Here is a 16,866-nt window from a genome sequence, read left to right as displayed (position 1 = left end):
TGCTAATTGATTTGGAAGTTTGTTTTTGTAACTAGGCTGCAGAGGAAGCTCGTCGGAACAGGCTAATGAGAGATATGGCTCAGCTTCGACTGCAGGTAGGAGGTCTTTGGTTGCTGTCTAAACACTGGCAGAATGATGCCCCTGAAATGCCTGAAATTGGGAAGGGAGGTGGGAGATCTCCCTCTCTTTCTCCCGTTCCATGCAGAAGTAGGAAGTCTTCTCTGCAAAAGACAGACGTGATGGGTGGGACGGAACTGACCACTTCCAGCTCTCTGCTTCCTGCACAACTTCTCTGTGCTGGAAGGTTGGAAGGGCCGGATGGAGCACCGTGAGGGAAATCTTGCCTTCTTTGGTCGTTTGTTTCAGCGTAATGTAAAGCAAGTGTCTCTGCGCATGTGTTTTTCAGCTGGAGGTTTCTCAGCTGGAGGGAAGTCTCCAGCAGCCCAAAGCACAGTCAGCAATGTCTCCTTACCTCGTCCCGGACACCCAGGCCCTCTGCCAGCACCTGGCTGTTGTCAAGCAGTTGGCCACCAGCGGGAGGTTCATAATCATCATCCCTCGAATAGGTACGGGAGCTCTGCTTCGTGTCACGCAGCTGAGCCTGCCTGCCCCCCACTCCCTCATCGCTGGGAAGCAAGCACTGTGAGCCAAGGTGGCTGCTTCCCATCCTGCTGCTGCTGTCCTTTAGGACGGCTGCAGCAGCTGAAACACGGTTTCTGCGTGTCCCTTTTGGGGCTTGTTTTATGTGCGGCTCATGCTTGGGATCTAACATGGTGTATCAAAAAAAAAATAATAGAGGCCCTGTTCACCCTCCCCTTTGCATCCCGTCCCAGCAACTGCTGCTGTGGAGAGACAGTTCCGTGGGATGAGAAATTCCTGACGCATCTGGATTAGCTTGCAGAAGTATAGCTGTAAGCCAGATGTCTTCGTTTCTTTTTTTCTGTTAGTGATCGATGGCTTAGACTTCCTGAAAAAGGATAACGCAGGTGCTCGAGACAGCATCCGGTATCTGGAGGCAGAATTTAAAAAGGGAAACAGGTGAGAATGGGAGAGTGATGCGCTTTGCCCTTGGTTTTGTAACGGGGGTATTCTGGGATGGAAGAAAACATCAGAGGTGGGAGCAAGCTGTGCACCCCTTAGAGCAGAGTGAGGAGTGGGCCAAGGGAAAGCCAGGCCTCAGGAATGCACTTGGCAAGAGGGGAGGTGGTGAAGTAACAGATTTGGCAGCTGGTTCTCCAGATGGGCTTGTAGTTGCTGCTTGGCCATGAAATGTGGCTGCTTCTGAGGAGCGGAGTCGCAGCTCTTTGTCAGTACTGCCCGGGTTTGCTGCAGCAGGACAAACGACAGCACTTCTGCAAAGACAAACTGCACCTTCAAGGCCTGTGTCGGGGCCGGCAGCCTTCGAAACACTTGCGGGATTTGTGAAGTGCACGCAGCGACGGTGATGAGAGGGGGGAGGTGGTCTGAGGGGTTTCACAAGGGATTTCTGGAGCCATCCTTTAGGTGTTATTCTGGTTGATGAAAGGCAGCGTTGCCAAAGGTGCCTGGGGACCCCGATAGACCTGTTGTAGAGCATTGACTTCAGTCTGTGTGACAGTCTCCGTGTGAGCTCCGTGACTCTGATCTTTCCTTAGATACATTCGTTGCCAGAAAGATGTCGGGAAGAGCTTTGAGAGGCATAAATTGAAGAGACAAGATTTAGACGCCTGGTAAGATGACAGCATCTGGAGATGTCTGAGCCTGATTCCCAGCAGGCAGGTGGTTCTGGAGAGAAGTGTTAGCGCTGGGACCAGTCATACAGCTTGCTTGATTTGATGCTCTGTGCGGGTGACAGTCCAATTCCCCAGAGAGAGTGGTAGGGCGTCCATCTGTGCATCGTATGTAGCACCAAACGCTTCTGGCCCCAAGAAGGGTCTCAGAAAAGCCCTCAACAGGCAACAGAGAAACAGCCCTGCTTTCAGTGCATCATCCTGAGCATATTTGAAACTGCTTGCACAAACAAGTGGTCTCCCCTCTTTCTCTTTTCTTGCATCTGCGTGGCAGGAATCTCTATAAAATACTGGACAGCTGCAAACAGCTGACAGTGTCCCAAGGGAACGGAGAGGATGACACCACGGGAATGGTCACCATCATCACAGGCTTTCAGCTGGAAGACCCAAGCACGCTCTCGGCACCCATGCAGGTCAGTAACTCTGTGCTGAGCTCAGCCCTGCTGCTTCCTAGCAAGATTAAAATCTGGTTGGTTGGCAAGAGGTTTTTTTTTTTTTATGTTTTCTGCAGTGAGTAATAACAATCCTGGATTTCCCAAATTTAGTTGGAAGCTCTTGGTCCCTACACGTATTTCCTTGAAGGCCCCTCGATCCATCATGCTTTAGTGGTGCAAAGTAATCGTGGGGGAGGAGAGAGAAGTAATTTGTGTGTCTGTACAGGCCTTTAATGCCAGAGCAACTTTAGCATGAAGGAGAACTGGGCCTTTTAGCCATGACAAGCTGTGTCTGAGAACCTCCAGGTTGTGAAGGGCAAGAAATAAATAACCTGTTGTGTCTGTTTGCTTGCAGTCTGCCATCCAGGCAGCCACCAGTGCCAGCGTGGAAATAAAAAACGTTCTGGAGTTCTACAAGCAGTGGAAAGAGATGGGCTGATGTTCAGAAGGGCATCGGGTTGGTGTACCTTTCTCTCCCCCTCTCGGAACGTGCAGCGTCTGAACAAAGGAAACAAAAATCCAGGCGACACTTAGCCACGAAGCAGCAGCAGCAGCAACAACAATAACAAAAATACCGACAAAAAAGGAAAAAAAAAAAAAAAAAAAGGAAGAAAAAACCAAAACTCTGATTCGGCTCGCACACGGACACCCGCCACCTGCACCCCGACCAGACGGCTGTACATCTCTGACGGCGCCAACTGCTCTGAGAAGAGAGAGGCACCTCGGCACGGCCGAGGCAGAGCTCTGCCCTTCTCCCAGTCGGCAGGGATGGGCGAGAGACGGGCAGTCATTCATTTCCCCCTCCTTCCCCACCAAAGCTTGCTTGGTCATCTGAAATGGGCAGGCGGCTTCTGAAGCGTGGACTTGACTTCAACGAAACCAAACCAGCACAGCAGAAACGGAGCCCTCCTGGCTTGGCAAAGAAGATCCAAAGAGCGTTAAGCTTTTGCTTGGCAATCTGGTGACAGGAAAACATACTTTTTTTTCTTTTTTCCCCTTTGAATTAATTATTTTTCAAGGATTTTTTTTTTTCTTTTCACTTCTTAGTTTTATATATATAAATAATATTAAAAAAACAAAAGTGGAGTTCCTTTGGGGTTCTGGATACTCTTCCGATGTCAGAGAGAAAAGGAGACGATGCTATTTAAAAGGGGGGGGAAAAAAACTCTTAATATAATTTTTTTTTTTTGGAACAAGCATATTTATTTCCTTTCCCTGTCCCCATGGAGCGGGCTCAGTGCAAAGGGACGTTGGCCTGCGAGAAGAGCGCTGCGCGACGTGCGCCTGTGGGCTTGGTGCACATCCTTGCTTCCTGTACGAGCTGCACACTTCATGAGCAGTAAGAGATTGACCAGGCTGCTTGAGAGAGGTGAAAAGGACTCTTCCCCTGTCTTTTCCTCCTCTTCCCCCTTCCCCGGTCCCTCCCACTTCTTTGCTTCCAGCATTAGGCCTTGGAGAAAAGGAGTTGAGTCCAGCAGAGTTGCTGGAAGAGGAAGAACCACGCAGGATTTAAACCCCAATAAGGCTCAACCACTTGGTTTGAATGCAGAGGCTGAGATGGATCAAACCAGCAGACATCTCCAAAAGTCCCAATGCCTCGTTTTTTTTTTTTTTCTTTTTCTTTTTTTTTTTAAATCTTGCAGTGAGGCGTAAAAGAGGAAGTAGGATCTCAAAGCCATTCTCTATTCTGCTGGCTGCTCTGACACCGCTGCTGCTACGTCATGCTAGAGAGGGTGGCAGAACTTGAGTGGTCGTGTTCCCCCTCCTCACATCCCTCCAGGGCAGGCAGAGGCAGCGCAGCGCCCGCCGCTGCCCGGGACTGAGCTCACAAACTGTTCAGTGCTTTTAGCATCCCGCAAAGAAGGGAAGATGCTCCACGGGTGGGTGCTGGAAGATCGAATCCCCCGCGTGACCTGCGAGGGACCTTTCAGACCTCCATCCTGCCAGCATCTCGAGCAACCTGTGTTTGACGTCCCGTCACGTGCCGATGCCTGGAAATGAAGATACGGGTTGCTCCCAAGACAGCTGAGCAGTGGGGGACAGGCCGAAGGGCCTCTTTGCAGTTCATCTGTGTCGGCGTGATCAAGAACCAGCTGTCTCTGTCCACGTGAACTAACAGCAGCTATGCAAGTAAAAACCACTAGTCCTCTCTGTTTGGTTGTTTTTCACGTGGGCCAGCCAGAAGCTGCTACAAAAGGGGCATAATACGGAAAGACAAGTAACGTGCTCCAATCTGTGCAGACTTCCTCCCGTGATGCATGGTACTGGAGTGGCAGGATGCTCCTTGTTTTCAGGTAAAAAGCAAACAAAAAATAGCACAAGTCCCAGGTGATTCATTTGTATTGCAATTTCTGTTCCTTTGCAGCATGCAGCCTTGTAGCACGGCGGGGAGAGATGCCAAGCTTTAAGTTACGCCTGGAGCCGGCCCCCACAAGGGCCACACGCTTGAAGAAGTGATCTGAAAGGCGAGGGGAGAGTGGCAGCGCTTCCCTGCAGACTTTTCCTTTTGCAGCTTCTCCTGAAACCTGCGGGGCTTTTCTTGGCTAAAGCAAGGAAACAACAGAAGTCAAAGACTCTGGCTCTTCCTGGGCACGGTTAGAGATCTAAGGCGGGCTGTGAAGCTTGTTGCTCCTCCAGTGCTACCAATGTTTTTATTTGAAGCCGTTTCTTTGTCTAGCCCGTTATTTTTATTTGATGGGGATGGGAAAAGAAAAGAGAATCCCCCTGCGGGACTCGGCCTTCGGCGTAGGGGCCGGAGCGGCGTGGTGTGCTGGAGAGCAGAGTCACCCTCCCCTCTGTCGGCCTGGAGAGTGCTGCTCGGTTATGCTGAAACACACTCCTTGTTCACTAGGGGCCTGGCTCAGTGGGATGGCTGGCTGGTGGACTGTGCTTTTTTTTTTCCTGCCGCTGAAGAAAACCATCCGCCTCCTTGCTGCACATCAGGAGGGGCTGCAGTCTGCAACTCCCTGGTGGAGGGCTGCTCGAGCTGAAGCCTGGCTGTGGTTGCAGGCCCCAGGCCTAATTGTCATTCCCTTCTGGCCACCTAGTGCGAAGTGTGCTTGTGGGGTTCCGTCAGGGGCTGTCGCTCCTCTGAAAGCCAGAGAGCGAGGAGTTGGAGACGTTCTTCGGCTTTGCCCTGGGCCAGGTGCTCCCTTGGCTGGAGCTCGAGGCGGGGGGGGGGAAAAGAGCAATGCAAATAAAGCAGTACCCAAAAGGGAATGCCCCTCGTGCTGACGGCGAGAGCGTCTCGGTTCTTCCCGGAGCTGCTGGGGGGACAGGACCGGGGCTGGGAGCCAGGCGCTGCGGGGCCAGGCCGGCGTGCGGGGCCGGAGCTGTCCCTGAACAGGGGACGTGGGGGGCACGCTCCGGAGCAAGGGATGGGCTAACGCAGTCCCTCTGCCTCCTGATTCGGCTTGATGGCTTGTTTGGGCCGGACGCAGGAGGCAGTTTAAGAACAAAAGTAAATAAACTGGCCCTTTCTGTAACAAGACGGCGTCGCTGAGCTGCGCTGAGCCCTCTTAAGGGGCCCCACGGCAGGATCAGAGGGCTTTTTTCTGAAAGGCAGCGAGGCTGTCTCCTTGTTCTCCTCATCAACATCCCCTAGTGACTGCCCTGCTCTCCTGAGAGGTTGTTTTAATATAACCCCAGCGGGTTTTTTTTTTTTTCACCTGGAGAGGAGGAAAAGGCCCTAGCCCTTCACAGGGACATCTTAATAACTGCCCGGCGCCATCTTCCAGCGCGTGGTATCTCTGGGCCGAGGGGGAAGAGCGGGCGACCTAAAGAAGGCACCTGAAACATCCCTCTGCCACCCTGCTTCCTCCAGAACATGCAGCTGGGGTTGAGGACCTGGTGAATGCGTGGCCCCAGTCAGAGGGGGGTGAAACTGGAAAAGCAGGAGCCTTCTAGGACAGCAGAGCTGCAAAACAGCCTCAGGGAGGGTGGCAAGCTGCGTCCTGCAAGTGGTGCCACCTCGGCTTGGCTCAGCTTGACGTCTTTAAGGTCAGATTAAGGGGAGATGCTGAGCCCCGGTCCCCCCACTCCATGGTTTCCCCACAGCCTTCCTTGGGGTCTTGATGCCGGCCTGACAGAGCCGCAGCCTGACTCAGCTGGGCAGCGATCGAGCCTTGCAAAAGCCGGTTCTGGTCCACTGCTACTCCACATGGTGCTATTCCCGTCCCGGCTCCAAGCTTGCTAGGACTGGCTCCAAGCTAGCCCCCGTCACCCCCTCCATGCTGGGAAGCGGAGCAAAAAAAGAGGAAACAAAAAATATTTTGTGGGCTAAAAGCTTTGTTTTCACTGTGTTTCGCGTGTGTTTCTGGGCTTTGCTTTCCTTTCCTTTTCGTTCCCATCACGCTGAGCTCGCAGAAGGGGGGCCGGGGGAGAGCGCAGGTTCCTGGTGGCCGAGGCTGGCCGGGTCCCTGTGCCGCGGCGGGTGGACGCGATGGCCCCGGCGGCCGCTGGTCTTCTGCTCGGCGGTCTCACGGGCTGTGCCAAGCGCCTCTTCCACTTCCCATCCTTGCTCGCCTCAGCTTGACGCCACCTGCGATGCCGCAGATTTCGGGCTCGCATCGAAGATTTTTCCCTTCTGAACGTCCAGCAGAACTGCCCGGGGGGGGGGGGGCAGGAAATAGGGTGGGCAAAAATGGGGCGGCTGCAAGAATGGGAAAGGTGGGAGGGCTGGCGCGGGAGCCCCGCGCTGCGGGTCCTGCCTCTGCCTGCTGGCACCGAGAGCTGCTTGGTGCGAGGCAAGAGGCAAGCATCTCTCCTTCGAGCCTCCTTTTCGTAGCACAAATGAAACCCAGCCTGCGGATTTGTGCTCGGGGGGCTCTTGCTGGGGGACTGACGGCACGTCTGTCGGACCCAGCCGGGACGAGAAGCTCGGGGGCTCTCACGGCATGTGTCTGACTGTGATCCAAACACGTTGGCTAGCTTAATAAAATACAAGACGTTTGTACCCCTTGTTTTGTGGTGATTCCCAGCCCGTGTTTCTCCTCTAACTACGTGGCTTCAGAGGTGGGTACATTTTAATACACAAAGTGACTCTCAAACACACAGTTTTCTAACCAAGCTTTGTGCTTTTCAGAAGGGAACGACTGCCCAAAGCCTTGCCATCTCTACCCCCATTTGAATTTTTTGACCTGGTGGCATTACTTGGCTTGCTTTTGGTTTGTTAGGATGAAACGTAGGTGAGTTCCTTCTTTATCTCTAAAGCAGGGACGCTATTTCCTTTGTTCCTTTCACTTTTACCCACTGCTTCTGTCCTTCAGGATGACTTTGCCGTCTTGCTGGGGTGCCCGTAGGAGCATCCCCGACCCCAGCGACGTTGGCGCAGCAAAATAACTGCAGGGGTTTGCCGGGCGGTTTCTCAGCTTTGTTTTAAAAGCGGGCAGGGGGAGGCGTGTGTTTACAAAACGTGTAACTTGCAACTATAAATTTGAGGTGCCTTTAAAAAGCTTGATTCCAGGGGCGAAGCTGGTGAGGACACTTGTAGTCAGGCTCTGAGGGACTATGCCAGGCGGTGGTGGGGGGTGGTTTTTTAGGGGGAAGAAAAAGGGGGGGTGGGGGAGGTCTTCCAATCCCTGTATTCATTCACACCAAAGCTTCTTTATCTGCTAGCGGAAAGCATCAAGCCAGGCCCCGATGCAATTTGCTCTGACTCGGTGGTTCTTTGGAGGCTGCCAGCAGTGGGAAGGTCAGCAAGGGAGGTTGGGAAAAGGTGAACCTGGCCTTCAGCGCCCCGGGGGGAGAATAAGCTGTGGGTGACTTCTTCCTGCAGGGCGAGACGTGCGCTGCATCCCAACCCCGCTGCCCGTGGCTGCACAAAAGGGAGCCGTAGCTGCCAGCCCTGTCCCATCCAATGGGTCTGGAAGCGCCTCCTGCAGCCTGAGCAGGCTGTGCCGAGACGCTGCCTGGCGTTAATGGTGCTGGGGGAGGCCGTGGGTGTTGCTGCCTGCCCTGCTCACAACCCCTCTGCGCCTCTGTTTGCAGTCGGCGCAGGCCGCGCGTCGCTGCGAAGGGTGCCTGGCTGGCGTGGATCGGCCTCGCCCTGGAGTCGCCAACCGGAGGCTTTGCTCCTGGAAAACTGGCGCAGGGCAAAGCCTCGTGGCAGCGACCAAGAACTGGGATCCCCGTCACTGGGGTGCCAAGTCCTGGGGAAACCCCAGGGGGCTGGGAAGGCAGCAGGAGCCTCCCGGCCTCCAGCCCCCCTCGCCAGGATGCTCTGCTCCCTCTGCGCCTCTGCTGCCCACACGGAGGTTTGCCTTCCCCAACCCAAGCAGGTCCCCATCCTCCAGGGTTTGCTGTGCTTCGTGCAGGTGATTTCAGAGGGGCTTTCAGCACTGGGACCCGCAGCCACACACACACAGACACAGCGGGTGCCAGGATCCTTTGTGGGTGACGAGCCTCGCAGCACGAGCCCTGGCTTTTCGGGCTCAGCTCGTCCTGGGGCACCGTGGCGCCCAGTGCCCGTGGCTGAGCCAAAATCGTGAACTCACCAAGGGAAAGCAAACCACCAGGGACTGAGGCTGTGGCAGCATCGGCCTCGCTCGTGGCTCAGCCTCTCCCTCCTGAGCAGCGCCCATGGCGTGGACCAAGCCTGAGCTTCCAGCCCCTTCGTGCCGGTGGCGCCCGGTCAGATCAAGTGAGGGAAGCTTTCCTAAACTGGTTTTGTTTCCTCTGCCTCTCGCCATCACCCAGCTCTTTGTGGTGGCGCTCGTGGGACCCTGCAGGTGTTTGTCGCGTGGCCGATGGAGCCCAGCACCTTGCTCCATCGCCTGCCCTGGCTGAAGGGCTCGCCGGCACTTAAAAGCTGATGCCCGGAGCCACCCTGACCGCACGGCCTCACAGAGGCCCGGGCGCCCTCCACCCCAGGCTGAACACTGGGGGCAATGCCCCGGTGCACAGTACGGGGCCCGGCTTCTGGTGGAGGGTTTTTTTTGGGGGGGGGGGGTCACCTGCAGGCAGTGCGTTTGGCACAAAAGCTAAAAAAAAAAAAAAAAAAGCAGCCAGAGGCCCAGGAATGTGGCCAGGGAACCAGGAGGTGAGTGGCAGTGGCAGGGACGAGGGTCCCGGCTGAAAGATGGGGTAGGGGGGGACTCCGCAGGGAGGTTTGAGGAGGAGGTACTGCCTACCACCCCCGCAGCCCCGTGCCAGGGCGGTGGGAGGCGTCCCCAGATGCTTGGGGTTGTTTTGTTTTGTTTCCCTTTTTGTCCCCCCTCCCCCCCCCCCCTTTTTGAGCTGAGTTTGGGCCTGGGAGGGGTGAGACGAGGGTGGAAATTGGGACTTCTGGGTCCTCTGTGTGCTGCTGGCCTACTTTCCCAGGGCTGTGCCTCGGTTTCTCCTGCTGGGAAGCCCTCCCCCCAGTTCCAAGCGTGGTGTCCGACTGCACCAGGACCTCGTGGGGGGCTGCAGGGAGCCCATGGGGCTTTTCCGCCTCTTCAGTGTTCCAGTCCTAATCCTGCACCTACCAGGGATGTCCCCAGAGCTGGTAACTGGGGCCAGGAGCCCCCACAGGGTGGGAGCATGCCATGCCTCAGTTTCCACACCTTTTAAATACAGCCAATTGTACCCGGTGCCCCAGCCGAGCCAGGTGCTGTGGGTCAGGGGCCTGTGCCGTGGGACCCTGGAGCTGTGGCCAGGTCAGCGCTGGGGCTGCAGGAGATGAATTTGGGGAAGGGGAGGTGGGGTTGTGTATGCATGCACCCTGGATGAGCAGGAAGGGGGTAAAGCACCACGGCCGCGGCACCGTGCATGGGACCAGGGGCCCAATTACCCGCCCCCACCCCATCAAATCTGGCCTTAATGAAGTGCTGGTTCATTAAGAACTCACTGCCCTTGATAACTCCCATGCTTGGGATCAAGCAGCTTTAAGTTAAACTGAACTAACACTGGCGCGGGCGCCGAGCTGGTCATTGCCAGGGACGGGGCCGGATGCTGCTCAGCCCTGCAGGTGCTGGGAGAGGGAGGAAGAGGCGGGGAGCCCTCGGCCTCGCAGGGGGGACATGGAGGTGCCTCTGCTGCGGCTGCACACCCACCCACACCCCCAGACTAGGAAGGAGCCGGCTGCACCGTGTGTGCCTTTATTTCTTTCCACAATTAATGAAGAGGAGCATTAACGGAGGGTGGCCCGGGGCAGGTGGCACTGAGCATCGCGCCCACGGGACCGCGTCGCAGCGGGGGCTAAACGGGGCCGTAGAAGCGCCGGTATGCCTCCTGGAAGCCGATGTGGTCGGCCAGCTCATCGCAGTCGGGGTTCAGCTCGCACACCTCGCGCTTGGCCTCCAGTGGGTTCCAGGCGGGTGCAGCTCCGTAGACGCTGCTGGGGATGGATGGGGGCATGCAGGGAGTGTGGGGAGGGTCCCGACCTCACGGCGAGGCAAGAGGCACCCAGAGAAAGGACCTGCCAGCAGGACCCCGCCCAAAAAAAGGGATTTCATCGCATAGCCTGGATGGGGAACACGCGTTACCTGTCATAGATGTAATTCCTCTTGTGTCTCCTCGCCATCTCGGCGCTGGCACGTTTGGAGATAAAGGCTACGGGGACAGAGCAGGGGATGAGGGAGGGCCAGGTCCAGCCCCCGTCCCCATCCCCAGGGTGGCAGGGCCGCATCTGGCCACAGGCACTCACCTTCGGAGCTGGGCGACTCGTCGGCGCTGACGGAGCGCTCAGAGGCTGCAGGGGAAGGATTGAGGCAGTCAGTGCCGCAGGCGGGCACGGTTTGGCCCCACGCTGGCTGCGCCCTCGCCCTGCTCCCAGCCCAGTCCCTGCTCTGATCCCTCACCCGGACCCCCCCCCCCCCCCCCCCCAACCTAACAAAGGGATCCAGGGTCCTGATCCCTGTCCCAGCACTGCGCCATCCACCCTAAAGCTCAGGAAACCTCTCTCCGAGCCCCTCTGGTCCCCCCAGCTCGTGGCATAGGTCCCCTCCCCACAGCCTGGTGCCCGTCACTCCCTAAAATGCCCCATACCCCTGCGGCAGAGGCCGAGGGTCAGGAGGGCCAGCAGGACCAGCAGGACGAGGGCCTTCATGGTGCCTGTCCGTGCAGCACCGCGCTCGCTGCAGCCCCTGGTCCCCGTGCAGCTTTATAGGGCGCCACGACCGCTGTCAAGGAGGAGCCCCGCAGCCCCGCCAGGGCTATTTCCAGCGCATCCGCTGGGGCTGGGAGCTGCCGGCACAGGCGGCAATTGTGGTTTGGGGTGAACTCAGTTCCCCTGCGACCGGCCGGATCCCACAGGGAGGGAAACACGGCCCTGGGCCAGCAGAGAGCAGCCGGTGCACGCGGCCGGGCCCGCCTGGCAGCACCAAGCCTCTGGCCCCTAATGGGACGGGAGATGGGGCACCGGAGAGATTCCTTGCTGTGCTCCCCAGTCCCTGATGGGGCTGTCCCTCTCCTCACTGCTGGGCTCCCAGTGGGCTTGCAGACACGCTAGGAGCATTTCCTGACAAAATCCACAGGGGTTTCCCCTCGGCACACGTGGCCCACAGGGTAATTTTTGCCTGGGGACGGCGCGCGTTCCTTCAGCAGCAGCCGCTCGAGGTCAGCGCAGCCGTTCCCCACGCCAAGTCCCAGGAGGAGAAGGCCAGCAGACACCACTGGCCTCGCAGCTGTCCCATGCCACATCCTTCCCAGCACCTCTTAAAACCCCAAATCAGGGCTTTGTGAGAGCAAAGAGCGTACTGCTGGCATGGGTCAGGTACTGAGCAGCAGTGGAGGGGGTAGGAGAAGCTGGAGAAGGGAACTCTCAGGTTCCTCCCTCCCTTTACTCCTTCCTCCCAACTCCTCGACGTGAGTGGTGCTCAGGGCCTTCAGCCACCCCTGGCAGCTGGCTCCAGGCGACTCCAGGACTCCGAGCAGCGCGAGCTTCCACGAGCTGCCCAGGACATTCCTCCTTGGGATCCTGACCACTTCCCAGACTTTCAGATCCTACGAATCCAGCCCTGTCCTGAAAAGCGGAACCGGAGGCTTTGGGGTGGAGGAGGAGAGAATTCCTGAAGCCAGAGCCTTTGACAAACAAACCCATAAAACTATAGAGTACGTGGGCCAAGCAAGCACAGCAGGAGCCAAGACCGGGGGGGAAAAGCAACAGCCCCAATTTATTTAGATTATAATGCAGCAAGGCAAGGCTTGTTTATGACAAAAGGAAAATATGCCTAAGTCAGTCAATCACAGGCTGTAAGTGCCTCTAATTGAAAACAGAGGCTTGTGCTTGGTGGAAATTGCTACCTTTGTTCTCAGAATTCCTAGTTCAACACCACACCAGACAGCTTTCACCGATAGCTGAAGTGCAATGCAGGCCGGGGGATGACAGGTGACCGGACAGGTAGAGGACCTGCTGCCTTTGGCAGATCTGGCATCTGCTGGAAACGCTTGTGACTGATCCCTGCCAGGCCCACTAAGACTCCTCGTTACCTTCCCAGCCCGGACGAAGGACCTTCTCCTCACTTTGAAGAGCAGCCTCACTTGCAGGGTTTCAGTACGGCCCTTGCAGGCAGGCTCCAGTTAAGTGCCTGCTTCCATGGCTGGCAAATTTCAGAAGGGACAGTGAAGAACTGCTCTGGGGGGTATAACCAAACCCACCCACGGCTTACAGATGCAAAAAATCGACAAGGAGGTTTCTCAGGAAAATATTAAGTCCCTTTACACAAGCCCACAAAGCCACGGCAGGGCCACGCTAAGCCCTGCTCAGCTCCACATGAACAAGGGACAGGTCCCCGGGTCCTTTGCACTGTGGTTCTCAAGAAGTGCCCTCCACGTGTACTTTGCTCGTCTGCGGGTAGTGGAGCAGGGCTGGAAAATAGCTGGGAAAAAAAGAATATATGGCAATGAGGAGCCTGATGTGATAAGGCAGATGCTAACATCTTTTCACACGGCTCACGGGCAGACAGTTGAAGAAATGGGAACTGGACATGAACACCTACGAAAGCAAGGCACACGAGTCTGATGTGGGCTCCTCACTCCTGAGCGCGGCACAACCAGCCTCCGTGCTTTTTTTTTTTATGTATAAGGCACCGATTTTTCTCTAATATGCACCTAAAATGCCTTTGAGGTCTCCAATTTGGCTTTAGCATGCCAGAATCACACTTGTCATGGTGCTAAGAAAGCGTGTGAGATCTAAAGAAGTGTGTGAATGTACAGATGTGCTCTGGCTATCAGACCTGTGGGATTCGCCCTGTTGAACTGAGTGGGGGGATACACATTTGTCATCTGTTTCCAAACATCCTGACGCGCTTTCATAGTTCTTCACAAACTTTGACCAAATCGTGCAAGTCTGGCAACTTTCTGGTTCTCCTGCAAGTTTCTTTCAGGCGGACAAGATGAACTCAAGTTTGCATGGTTTGTACGTGCCACACGCGGTGTCCCACTTCCCGAGGCATCGTCAGTGCTTCAGAGATGAAGATAAAATTCCTATGTGAAAGGCGCAGAATCTCTCTGCCTCCTCACTGGGGCTCCTTGAAGGTCATGATGAGTTCTCGTTGCTCCTTACTAATTGCCTAGAAGGAAAACAACCACCACCAAATTCAGCACAGTGCTTTTCTCCACAGTTGCCAGTGTTCAGGACACAAAGCAGGCTGATGTAAAACAGAGCCTCACGTGCACCGCTGCCCCCAGCATGTACAGAATACAACCCACCGATTTTAAACATTTGCCCCCGAAACATCCTACTCAGCACACTCTGGGAGCGCTCAGGGAAAACCATCCAAGGCTTCCACTGAAAATTCTCAGGCCTCCCAGGCCAGTGTCAGCAGTACTTGGCTCCTGGTGAGGCCTTTCATGAGTGAAGGGCTTAAATATAGTGCAGCCGTTTGCTAGTCAAACCACAGAATAGCATTTCTCTCAGGCTGATGCCGCAAAGAAGAGGATTTTTAAATTATTAGTTTTTACCTGCCAGGCTTGTCTGCGAGTGTCTATCAGCTGCTGCAGCTTAGCAATCTGATCCCTCCCCGCGAGCACAGACTCTGCCAGCTTCCTGTTTTCTTCCTCCTTCTCCTTCAGAACTTTCTGCAGGTATGACTTGTGCTTCAGGAGGTAGGGCACCACGGCGCTGCGAATGTCTTCTTCTGGGATCCCACTGGGACGCCTGTGAATGACCAGGACGTGAAGCCACCAGAGGGCCTCGATTCCACACAGCAATTAGTCTCGCACACTGTAATCGGAAGTTGTGCTTTGCCAAAACGCATCAGCTCACCAACCCCAGCAATTTACCTTTAGCACTGCCCGAGCCTGGATGTGCAAAAGGGCAGATATAACGTGACTGTCTGATGTGCACCCGTGGCATAGCCCCTTGTGCGGCACGTGAGGAGAGGGAATCCTCCCCAAAACTCTGCAGTTAGCTGAGGTGTGGAGGCAGGAGATGTAATTAACTTCCCCAAACACAGAAACAAGGAATCATTATGATGCTTTTGATTAAAAGACCCAGTCTGCCCTTAGGGCAAACAAACAGCTCATGCAACTTCCAGTACCTGCAGAGCCCCTAAGCCACACGTTCCAACAAAAAGCATCGAAGTGAGCTCTTCTATTAGAACAGAGGCTAAAGGCTAAATCACCCTTCTGAATTATTCAGAATTCTTTTGAGTTTATCCCCATTCTGGTCCCACCAGCACTAACCTCTCTCCTTGCACAGAGAAAGCATAGCTACATGGCTTAGAGAAGCACAGACAGAATAGCTTTCATATCTTTAATAAACAATGACATTGCTGTTAAGGTCTGTGAGGTTTTGGAAGATCCCTTGCAGCACGAGACCTACAGAGCACATCAGCAGGCCCCAAACATCACACGGCGCTGCCTCTGGCTGTTGAAGTGCGCACATACGCCTCCCAAACCATCTTCCACCAAAAAGCCCTTACCATGCAGGCTCTTCCTGGTCCTTCGCCTCCTCCACGATCTTATCCAGCAAGTTAAAGAGCTCCTCCAGGTTCCCTTCTCTCTTCACCTCCTGGATCTCCTCCTGGCAGGGAAGGCACCACAGGGATTCAGCAGGACCCGAACCGAGCGGGCAGGGGCATCACCCTGCTCGTCTGCCCTTGCTTCTCCCCAGGGGAAGGCTACGGCTTTCCCTGGGGAAAATAAAGCCCGGCAGACTATCCGGGGGGGATATTTCTAACTGCTTTTTCTGATTTAAAAGCGCATTTGCCACCCTCAAAGCACCGCGCTGCGGGTTTTTACACCTGGGGCTTGGAGCTCGTGTCTGCCCAGGGAGCCCCTTCCCCTTTTCACCTTGATGGAAGCCTGCAGCTGGGATATAAACTGATCGTAAATGCTCCTGGTCATCTCGGGCTGCAGCCTGTAGAAGCGGTGGTAGCAGTTCGCGAACCTCTGGTAGCTGCAAAGCCAAAAAGGGACCGGCCGTCAACCAACGAGGCGATGGGGATGCGGACACACCGGGGGGGGGTGGGGGGCGCCTTCCTTTCCCCCCCCCCCACAGCCTCACCTCCCCGCCGCCACCAGCTTCTCCATGAAGGCGTCCACCACGGCTGCGAAGAGCTGCCCGCGGCCGAGCCCCCCGGGGCCGCCATCGCCGCCCGCCGCGGTCCCCTCAGCTCCGCCGCTTCCCGCCTCAGCCGCTGCCGCCGCCATTTTGCCGCCGCCACCGCCCCGGGGCCCCGCCGCCATCAGCGCGCATGCGGGAGGCGCCAACCCCGCCCCCCCCCCCCCCATCGGGACCCCCCCGCGGCTCCCCTCAGGGCCCGTAATGGGGGGGGGCTGGGGGGGACACGGGAGTGACACGGGGGGAGGAATGAGGGGACACGGGAGTGACTGGGGGACAGGGACACTGGGGGGACAGACGGGGAGTGATGGGGGGACACGGGGGGGGTGGTGGGGAGTGACTGGGGGGGCCACAAGAGTGATGGGGGGGACAGGGACACTGGGGGGGGACACAGGGGGGTGGTGGGGAGTGACTGGGGGAGGAATGGGGGGGGGACAGGGACACTGGGGGGACAGACGGGGAGTGATGGGGGGACACAGGGGGGTGGTGGGGAGTGACTGGGGGGACACGGGGGGAGGAATGGGGGGGGGGACACGAGAGTGATGGCAGGACAGGGACACTGGGGGGACACGGGGGGAGGAATGGGGGGGGGACACGAGAGTGATGGCAGGACAGGGACACTGGGGGGACACAGGGGTGGTGGGGAGTGACTGGGGGGACACGGGGGGAGGAATGGGGGGGGGACACGAGAGTGATGGCAGGACAGGGACACTGGGGGGACACGGGGGGAGGAATGGGGGGGGACACGAGAGTGATGGCAGGACAGGGACACTGGGGGGACACAGGGGTGGTGGGGAGTGACTGGGGGGACACGGGGGGAGGAATGGGGGGGGGGACACGAGAGTGATGGCAGGACAGGGACACTGGGGGGACACAGGGGTGGTGGGGAGTGACTGGGGGGACACGGGACAGGGAGGGACACGAGGAGTGCTTGGGGGAACGTGGGGAGGACACAGGCAGTGATGGGAGTACACGTGGAGGGACACGGGGGGAGTGACTGGGGGGCAGAGGGAGGGGGACACTGGGTGTGACTGGGAGGACGGGGAGCGATGGGGGGACAGAGGGGACACGGGGAGCGATGAGGACACGCGGGGGGGCACTGGGCAGACGCTGGGAGTGACTGGAGGGGACATGGGGAGTTGACGGGGGAGTGATGGGGAGACACGGGGGGTGACAG

At 56.8% G+C, this 16,866-nt stretch overlaps 3 protein-coding genes across 4 annotated transcripts in view; 1 reads left to right on the top strand and 2 right to left on the bottom strand.

Annotated features, from left to right (window-relative positions):
- The window catches only part of SMG5 (SMG5 nonsense mediated mRNA decay factor), a 30,346-nt gene extending 23,189 nt beyond the window's left edge, over positions 1 to 7,157 (top strand). The window contains exons 17-22 of the mRNA XM_035571104.2: positions 36 to 95; positions 407 to 566; positions 948 to 1,038; positions 1,635 to 1,709; positions 2,044 to 2,182; positions 2,559 to 7,157. Coding sequence (XP_035426997.1) covers positions 36 to 95; positions 407 to 566; positions 948 to 1,038; positions 1,635 to 1,709; positions 2,044 to 2,182; positions 2,559 to 2,642 — 609 coding nt within the window. The 3' untranslated portion in view covers positions 2,643 to 7,157. The remainder of the gene's footprint in view (positions 1 to 35; positions 96 to 406; positions 567 to 947; positions 1,039 to 1,634; positions 1,710 to 2,043; positions 2,183 to 2,558) is intronic.
- A 3,108-nt stretch (positions 7,158 to 10,265) lies between these two features.
- BGLAP (bone gamma-carboxyglutamate protein) lies at positions 10,266 to 11,370 on the bottom strand. 2 transcript variants are annotated; one of them, XM_035571102.2, is made up of 4 exons: positions 11,171 to 11,370; positions 10,830 to 10,874; positions 10,669 to 10,735; positions 10,266 to 10,517 (listed from the first exon to the last, which is right to left on the bottom strand). In XM_035571102.2, exons 1-4 carry the CDS (start codon positions 11,229 to 11,231, stop codon positions 10,382 to 10,384), a joined length of 309 nt encoding a protein of 102 aa, XP_035426995.1. In that variant the 5' UTR covers positions 11,232 to 11,370; the 3' UTR covers positions 10,266 to 10,381. The 2 variants fall into 2 exon arrangements, with proteins under 2 accessions (XP_035426995.1, XP_035426994.1); XM_035571101.2 differs by having other exon boundaries at positions 10,266 to 10,520; positions 11,171 to 11,346.
- Positions 11,371 to 12,271: 901 nt separating this feature from the next.
- On the bottom strand, positions 12,272 to 15,813 carry PMF1 (polyamine modulated factor 1). Its single transcript, XM_035571100.2, has 5 exons — positions 15,633 to 15,813; positions 15,419 to 15,524; positions 15,049 to 15,149; positions 14,087 to 14,282; positions 12,272 to 13,695 (listed from the first exon to the last, which is right to left on the bottom strand). Exons 1-5 carry the CDS (start codon positions 15,776 to 15,778, stop codon positions 13,642 to 13,644), a joined length of 603 nt encoding a protein of 200 aa, XP_035426993.1. The 5' UTR covers positions 15,779 to 15,813; the 3' UTR covers positions 12,272 to 13,641.
- Positions 15,814 to 16,866: the final 1,053 nt, after the last annotated feature.

The sequence above is a fragment of the Cygnus atratus genome, chromosome 28 (assembly GCF_013377495.2).
Source record: "Cygnus atratus isolate AKBS03 ecotype Queensland, Australia chromosome 28, CAtr_DNAZoo_HiC_assembly, whole genome shotgun sequence".
In the NCBI taxonomy this organism is placed as follows: Eukaryota; Metazoa; Chordata; class Aves; order Anseriformes; family Anatidae; genus Cygnus; species Cygnus atratus.
This window is presented reverse-complemented; position numbering and strand designations above follow the sequence as displayed.